General features: G+C 40.6%; 1 protein-coding gene across 1 annotated transcript in view; it reads right to left on the reverse strand.

The window, feature by feature from the left end:
• The window catches only part of VGLL4 (vestigial-like family member 4), a 44,464-nt gene extending 35,098 nt beyond the window's left edge, over positions 1-9,366 (reverse strand). Inside the window, exon 1 of the mRNA XM_009083645.1 lies at positions 9,221-9,366. Within this exon, the coding sequence (XP_009081893.1) occupies positions 9,221-9,302 (82 nt within the window). The 5' untranslated portion in view covers positions 9,303-9,366. The remainder of the gene's footprint in view (positions 1-9,220) is intronic.
• Position 9,367: the final 1 nt, after the last annotated feature.

Consider the following 9,367-nt stretch of genomic DNA (forward strand, 5'->3'; position numbering starts at 1 on the left):
GCACTTGGAATGCTGCTGTCAGCTTTATCCCTGACGTAGGTGAGTTCAACAGCTCTTCCCCTCCCCCCCCCAAGTAAGGGTAACATTCACTGTTTATTTCATGGGGGCAGCTAAAAGCTGAATTAACTAGGCTTCTGTGAGAGCTAGGATTCTGCAGAAAGGATTAAAAATACATACATATATGAGTATTAAAATGTTTGCTATCAAACTTGGTTTTAAATGTACTCACTGAGAAACACTTGAAATCAAATAGAGTAGTGATCGATTTACAGATTAGCTGTTAGGGCAAACAATGTACCTTAAAGCAGTTACAGTCTCAGATATTTGGGTTTTTACAGATTTTTAAAGGAAGAGAACTTAATTTTTTTTTTCTTTTTGCCAAAGAACTAAGTTAAAAACATTGATTCTATAACATTAATGAGAGAAGCATTTTCTAAGATACAGAAACTAGTCAAGACTCTGTAAACATCTTTGCTAATGCTGGAATTCCTGTTTTTGACACCTTTGGTAAATAGCTCAGTGTGATGCCTACAGCAAGACAAGAGCAGAGTGTTCACCTCTTTAACTGCAGTCCTGGTTTTGGAGGATACAGCAGGAAAGCACGTCAGCATTCTCCCAGCTGGCTCGAGGAGATTTAATTTACACCAACCACAGAGTGACTGCGATAGCTCTCTGAGATGCCACAGCATGAAAACTGAAGGGTGGGGGTTAAACAAGCAGCAATGCACACCAGATGTCTGAGGAGGACATCTAAAAGATCTGGAGCACAAGGAAGCATATTAAAAAAAAAATAATCCCCTTCAATGCCATAACTCCCAGCTGGCTCGAGGAGATTTAATTTACACCAACCACAGAGTGACTGCGATAGCTCTCTGAGATGCCACAGCATGAAAACTGAAGGGTGGGGGTTAAACAAGCAGCAATGCACACCAGATGTCTGAGGAGGACATCTAAAAGATCTGGAGCACAAGGAAGCATATTAAAAAAAAAATAATCCCCTTCAATGCCATAAATATTTATACTAAATCCAAGAAACTGGCTGAGTTCAAACTTGTCCTATATGAATCATACAGCACTTCCCTCACCCCATCTCCATTTAATGTGTTCTGTATAAAACCACCACAAAGGAGGTGCCATAGTTATGTCAACCTCTTTTTCTATATGCTAAGAGCACTTTTTGTGGAGCTCCTGCTTTAGAAGATAATACTTTACAAAGAATATAAACACAACAACTAAATAGTCTTATCTTACTTGGCAAGCTCTTGTGTGGCATTTTCTGGCCTCCCTAGATGATTTAGATTCATAGAAACAGTTTCCTTTTGCCTGGACAACTTTGATTTTCCTTACAGGGCCATTTAATTACAATTAGCAAAGCATCATAGAGAAAACTTCGATTTAGTAATCTGGAGCCAAGAAACAAGAATTTTCTGAAAGGTTCTGCTCTGAAGTGTCCAAACCTGCTAACGTTACAAATATCTGAATGAACTCCCAGAAGTGAGACCTACTAAGCATCAGCAATTAGATAAAATTGGAGGTCCCAAAGCCATCTCTAAAGTGCAACCACAGTGTGTTGATGCCATTTGTAAACCAAGTAAATACTCACTCCTTCCCAAAGGTAAGAGCTATTCCAAAATATCCACTTAGCAGCTTTGGTTTTCACTCCTCCTAAGCAAAAGACAGCTGGGCACTTTGTAGACGGTAAACACAAAGGCTATTGCCAATCTGCTGTTCTGGGACTTTTAATTAAAACAAAACTTAATAAATATTCCAATATTGGCTTGTATTCCCATACAGGACTGCTATTCCTATCCTGGAGAAAAAAGGTAGGTTCATTTACTAAATCCCTCGCACATCTAACTACAACCCATGTTTAAAGGCAAAAAAAGAAAAAAAACCCAAATCATTTTTGCATGCTGAGGAGTAAATATTAAGTCTCACAAAGCAGGGAAGTGCAATGCTGAGTGGTTTCCATGCCTGCCCTGTCAAATGGGTTTCCAGGAAAAACTACTGCTTTTTAAACACAACTGGTTCCAAACTTTTCCTGGGAGAGCAAATATATTTCCTGGAACCTGCTAGCAACACTTGGAAGAAAAGGAGGAAAGTTATACACACTGCAATGCCTGATTCTCTCAGCTGACAGGGAACACTCCAGACTGATGAGAAGTGAAAAAGAACATGTCCTTAAACAATCAAAGACTCTTGTAACAATGTGTATTGTAAAAAGACAGGAGCCTTTTTTTTTTGTGAAGGAACTGAGCTGGCACCTACTTGCTGAGGGCAAGATTCCCTCCCACTCCATGTGCCACAAAGGCTGTAATATTCCACTTTATCCCAAATATTATGTACCTCCATCCACACACATCACATTGCAGATGAGATTTTTCTCCAAAGACAAAATGAGGCACAAAGGGTCACAAAACATTTTGAGAGGGAGAAGCTGGAGAGGCCAAGCACTGCTGTGTCCAACAAGTACTTGTTTTTAACACTAGCAACAACAAAGTTTCACAGCAAAATAAAAATGGAAAGTGTTAGTGCCACGAATTTTAGGCAAAGAAACATTCTAAATTCATGTTTAAAAAAACTGATACAAACAGTGCCTTGACACTCAGGGAAAGAAACATTCTAACCTCTTTCACACTTTTGTCCTCACCACCCATACTACTTTCCCACTGAGATTTTCAGGACTGACATTCCTACTAAAACTAGATCTCTGAAGACCTTTGATGAAGACTCAGTCCCTCACTGAGGCTTCTGGATGACATTTTCTTTGGCTAGAACCAATGCTGTGGTGGTCCCAGGCACACCATTGCCTCAACTTCAGCAAGGTTACACAAGAAGAAGCTGTACAGAGATCTTGCCTAACAACTGAAGTGTTCCAGACTTGTCTTACCTTAGAACCAGTGCCAGACTACTCCTGATATTAAGACTAAAACTGTTCCAGCTCCATCCATCTGTAACATGAGGTTCACAAATGGACAGAGATAACCCTAATTAAAAGCTCAGCTGCCTGTTCCATGCACTGGATGATCCATCTCTTCCCATCCCACTGAGGCTCCCAAGACACACACCAGTGCTCACCAAGATATTACGCCCACTTGGAGAGACAAGCAAGAGAATGTCCTCTCCCTCAAAAAAAAAAAACCACCCCCAAAAAAACCCCTGTCAGATGAAGCCCTAAGGGAAATGTTCCTGCAGGAAACTCAAGGGGAGCAGAGAGGCACTCTGGTGTGCATGTTACTGCACCCCCAGGCCCGCACGGTGCTCACACAAGGGTACTAGCAGTATGTATGGCACAGTCAATTATCCCCCCAGGGCAGGGCTGTCACTGAAAGGCAGGGAACAATGCCTCTGTGTGTCCAGCTATGCTCCATGCTGATTTGTAAAGCAATTTCCAGGGAGATAATACAGACTGCACGATGAAGGAAGGACTGGCTGGCTTTAAAGAAGAAATTAAACCCCAAACCACTCGTGATTCTTTAACGCTGAGGAAGTATAATACCATTTTTGTAAACACTCCTCCAGAAACTTGTGTTCACCACTACCTCACACTATTATCAGTGAGAAATTATAGGCTCTGTCCTGCTGGATTATTGTTAGTGTAAACAACTTTGCTAAATTGCTTGGCACACTGTCTGCATGCAGCATGTTAAAACTCTGTAGTCTATTCAGCCAAAATCAAATATAAAGGCCCATCTGTATTAATCCTCAAGAAGAAATTAATAGACAACCATTTTCATGCAAAGCAGATATTTAAAAAAGGCAAACCCAATACATATGGATGAACTTTTTCATTCATAATTTTAGATGCCACACAATGAAGACTGTTGTTTAAGCTTTCTTTTTTCTCTAACAGTTCTCCATACAATACAGTGCATTGTTCAGACTCTGGAGCAATTTAAGCTTTTTCAATGTCTCCTAAAATCCCTGGATTTATATCCAAAGAGACCTGGCACTGTAACAAATTTGACTTGTGAGTAACAAGTTACAGCCTTTAAGCAAATTGCTCATTAACACAGAATTCAACTTACTGCTACAAACCTCACTACCTTTCATCTCAGACAAAAAATGTGCTGTCTGTCTTATCTACTGAAAGTTGTGGCATAACATTCTGTTATATTTGGGTTTTTAATTTCCTTGTTTGAGTTCTCAGTACAAATGCTGAACTAGCACCAAGGTGAGGAAAACAACAGAACTCCAGAGGAAAAGAAAAAAGGTTAAGTATGACCTAAATCTATCTTGCCTTTGAAGAACAAGAAAAATAAACTGAATTTTGATGTCACTACTGAAGAGGATATTCTCAACTTCATGCTAGGAGGAAATGACTAAGAAAAGCCCAACTGTGAACCTGGAGCTCTTTGGTTTTCCCTGAAGATAAAAGACACTGAAAAAGCAAACCCCACAGAATGTTCTATAAATGGGGAATATTCTGTGGGTGTATCTTAATTTACACGGCTTTGAACAGAAACTTTACACTGTATTACAAGTAAGAACACTTAATTCACCGTGAAGGAGATTTTTATTCCATTCCCAATAGAAGAATAGTGTTAAAGTCATTTTATATATTTAGAAACTAAACCAAACTTTGGAGTTAATAGGAGGAACTGATGTTACAAACCCAGACTAAAACGCAAGGTCAGCAAAGAGAGCTGATGGAAACTATTCTTCAGAACTTAAGAAAACACATTTCATTAAAAAGCAAATGAAGTTAGCAGAATCTGTGTCAGACTCCTTGTCTGATGCAAACATCTGAATTGGCCTTTTGGGGAAGACAGACACATATTCAGAATGCCTTGCAGTACCCTGAGAAGACACACAGCTATGCAAGCTCAGTGCTGTGGCCAACTAACGCTTCACTGTTACAGGAAGTCAGTGAAATAATTATGTAATGTGCCACTAACTAATGTAAGCTGTCCTGAAACCAAAAAGGGGTATTTTTCTAGAGATCTGGATCCAATTTGCTTCATTAAAAAAATCCAGTCTTCTGCACTGTCCAGAGAACTCTGTATAACTATTTGGAGTGCTCCAAGTCTCGTAACATGCCTGGGGGATTTCTTAGCATCTTATTGCATTTCTTTATACCTTTCCCAGCACAGCAGTTCCAGCCCTGAGAATGTAGTAATAACCCAAAGCATTTGAAATTGGGAGAGAGAGGAAGGAAGACAGAAATCTGCCTTCCAACACACAACCATCTGTACACTCTCTCAGATAAACAACAGAATGAAATAAATCTGCTTGGAGACTGCACCTTCTCATACATATTCTATTGGAAACGAGGAGCCAGAACTTGCTGGCTGGCCCCTGCACGAGTCAAAGAGCAGGATCACCTGTGATTTGTTTTGTTTAACTCTGAGCACTCCATTACCTCACACACAAGGCTCTCTGAGAAAGAATATTAAGCTAAAGTTAAGTGAGTTTCCATTGCAAAACAAGATGCAGATGTTCTACCTCTGAATACATGCCCAGATCAAGTGCTTGTCATTTGATACGAAGCACTGGGAATGCCAGAGTGGTACAGAATGGTTCTGCTCCGTGGCCTTTGCACCTCAGCAAGGACAGCAGTCACCCAAGAGCTTTCTGATGTCTCTGAGCTCATTAGGAAGAACACAATGATATGAAAGCACTACTCATTAAACTGGCCATTGTTGATAACTGGCAGCAAATGTTGAGTAGGAGAATATCAAATGTATTCGTGCTAAAAATCAGCATCCAGATGCCGAGTCAACAATTCTCTAATTATTTCTTCTTTTCTTTCCTATTGCACCAAATATATTACAATAAATTGCTTGAAATGGTTCATCATTGCTAATATAACAGTCATTTTCCCACTGGTGAAGACTAAACATTCCCATTTGAATAATTTAAAAATTTTCTTTCACTGGAGAGGGAAGTAAAACTCAAATGTTCTATTTTATGTAACTTGTTAAAAAAACCCAAACCACTATGTCATTAAAAATTCAGATTTTCCTCCAAAAGCACTAATAGGAGTTGAGAGTATCATGGAACTTCACAAGGTGCTCAAAGCTGGTAATAAGATTAATAAAACACTCAAAAGGGCACAAATTATCAGTATAAAACAAACCCTGAGAAAAGAAAATGGCTTTATTCTGTGGTTTGAAGTTATGGACCCCCTTTCAAAAACCCTCTCACTTTATCTCTGCTTATAATCCTTTTCCTGGCTGTGGCTGTTTTAATTACAAGAGTGTGCAAAACTTTCCAAGTGTTGAGGCTAGACAGGCACCTCTAGCGATCATCAAGCCCAAGTCTCCTGCTCAAAACCAGGCTCAACTAGAGCAGGTTGCTCAAGGCCATGGTCCAGATGGGTTTTGAGTATCTCCAAAGACACAGACTCCACACCCTCTCAGGGCAACCTGTGGTAGTATTATACAACCTCACAGTGAAAAATAAAACAGAATTCTGTTTGAGAAAACAGCCAACCTCAGGTCAGGTTCCACCTACAAAGTTAAGTCTGCAACACACTGATACTTCTTAAAGGTAATGAGAGAGCTTTGAGATCTCCATTTCTCTCCCAGCCTCAGCAACAGGACACTTTTCTGTCCATAAAGCAGATCCCATAGAATCATCAAGGTTGGAGGAGACCTCCAAGATCATCAAGTCCAACCGTTAACCTGTCACTCCACTGTAAACTCTAAACCGTATCTTCCAGTGGCAGATCCAGTGGCCTCTTAAACACTTCTGGGGATGGTGATTCTGATCTATGTTAGTCACCATTTAGTCTCTTCCCCCAGACCTCCACAGAGTAAGCCAAAATCAGAAATCTGTTTTATGAACTAAACAGCACTTTGACAATGTTTCCATACTCGCTGGAGTGTGATCATGAATGACATGAGTTAGGCACAGTATGAGATGAAGACATAGCTGAGGTTCTTGCACCTACCAACCAAGGAAGACTATCCAAGGGCTGGAATTAACTCAGTAGCCTGGAGCTTACAGATAACAAATTGCTATCTGTAACTCTTGCTGGGTAAGAAAAAGCAGGACTTGTCTTGGGATGCAAATTATACTCTTCTACTTCATGTTGAGCTACAGGGCTGCCAAATGCGTACAGTGGAAGAATTTTGCCTGTTTCCTATGTAACAATACATCTCTTATCCATAAGCTGCAGCTACAAATCAGTGGCACACAGTTCCAGTAGCTTGTGCCAGAGGTGAAAGATTAAAACCGCTAGTAAACATCATAAAATGATAATGACACGTTTCACCAGCATACCAGTTACCTCCACAAGCAAAAGCAAGTGCTTCAAGAGAGAATCTCAGGGAACAAGGAACCCATCTCATTTAGTTCCTATGGCAGATAAGCCCATCATTCTTGCCTCTGAAATTTCAAAGCTATTTTACCATCACACAACATATTTGAATCTTACCCTACATCTTCAAAAGTACTTTTCAGGAAGGCATCTATTTATAAGTATTTTTAAGTAGTTCAAGGGTAGCCTACAAAAAATCCTAATTAATTGAGTTTGAAAGGACACTTTGTTGTCAATATAGTTCCTACCACAGCAGTCTTTGAAAAGACAAGATCCATCACTGCTGACACAACTCACTTATAAAATAAATAGTATGGCAGAGGCCTGGAAGATCTGTAGGCATCTCTAAAACACCCTTTGAGTACAGTGCAGATGTTACCAGTGTTTATACTTTTAAAACCATTGGGATATAAACACCTCACTATAAACACCACTGAAGTTTTGCTTTTCTTTTCTTCATTTTGTGTGTGTTTATTTTAGTGTTAAAAATGTTAACTTCCAGAATAAGGAAAATAGCAACAGATGTTTAAACTAAACAAGAACTGGTCCAGTAGAGTGTATTCCTTAAGCTGCTTTTGAACTATTTAAGCTCAGATCTGGTTAAATAACAATTACTGGAGAAGAGGGTGGGGAAAATGGGGACTGGAAAGAATCTTCCATAAATATCAGGCATAATTACAATGAGTTAAACTAATGAGCCAAAACTACAGGTCAATGAAACTTAGTCAACAAAGCACAGAAACATGTACTAGGTAAATAAAGTTTTGCATAAAATTCTATGGCCTTCATCAGAAGTTACCAATTGCTTCCAAAGAAAACACTTGTTACTGCAGAGTGCAGTGAAAAAGTTAGAGGATCCTGCAAATTGGGTTTCCTTTTATTTTTCTTTTAAACTAGTTTTCTTGCTCTGATGAAGAAAGCAGAGGATAAGAAAGAACTTGGAAAATCGACTCCATGGAACCTCAGCTCTATTATTCAGCTCAAACTTCCGTAAAAGAGTGATTCAAAGGAATATATACATATTTGTGCAGGAAAGAAAGAAAGAAACACAAGAAAAGAAACAGAGACATTAACAGTTGAGCAGGGAGCCCCTCCACTTCCTGAAGGGAAGAAATGTGGCCATGCTGGTTTAGTGATAGAAAAGACTGTACTTTCCAAAGTCAGATTCAGCTCCCTGTGTTCTGGCCTGGTCTTTTCCTGGAGTGTATGAACAGATAGCTCCTTGGCCTGTATGTACTACTTATTGTTTCTTTCCTGACAACTACAGCACGTTTAGTTTCCAAATGAACACGGAAAAAAAATGCTGAATCAGAAAAAAAAAAAAAAAAGATTTTTGCAGTGCTTGTGTGTGGCTACAGCAAAAACAGTTCCAGTGCCAAGCTGAATTAGCTCAGTGGTGCCTTTCTTTCCAGGCAAAGCCAAGCCATAACCACTTCTTCGAGCCGCACGTAGGTAAAACTCCACTAGATGAAGAAACTGATTTTGCCCTGTTACCTCAGACGCCTTCCCCCTACTCTGAGGAATGCCATCTGTTTGCAGTGCTTGTGTGTGGCTACAGCAAAAACAGTTCCAGTGCCAAGCTGAATTAGCTCAGTGGTGCCTTTCTTTCCAGGCAAAGCCAAGCCATAACCACTTCTTCGAGCCGCACGTAGGTAAAACTCCACTAGATGAAGAAACTGATTTTGCCCTGTTACCTCAGACGCCTTCCCCCTACTCTGAGGAATGCCATCTGCAAGGGAAAGTGAACTCGGCGCTGAAAGCACACCTTACCAAAACAAAAAAAAAGACCAGGAAAATCAAACGAAAAGAAATTCCTGCCCTGAAACAAAGCTCTGACAACTACCCGCGGGGTGTCCCACTCGGCCAGCGCCGACCCAGGGCGAACAGTCCCGCGGGCGAGCAGCGCTGGGCGAAGGGATCCGGTAGCAGCGATTTCCCGAGCGAGGGCACCATTACCTTCGTAGCACAGGATGCCGATATTGTTGTTCATCTTGTCCAAGTACTGGTAGTTCAACAGGTCCATCCTCATCAACAGCATTTATCGCGCTGGCGGAGAGCACCGTTCCCTCGCTCGCTCTGGGAAGGGGCAGGCGGTGCCGAGGC

This window comes from Acanthisitta chloris, unplaced genomic scaffold, assembly GCF_000695815.1.
Source record: "Acanthisitta chloris isolate BGI_N310 unplaced genomic scaffold, ASM69581v1 scaffold23481, whole genome shotgun sequence".
Classification (NCBI taxonomy): Eukaryota; Metazoa; Chordata; class Aves; order Passeriformes; family Acanthisittidae; genus Acanthisitta; species Acanthisitta chloris.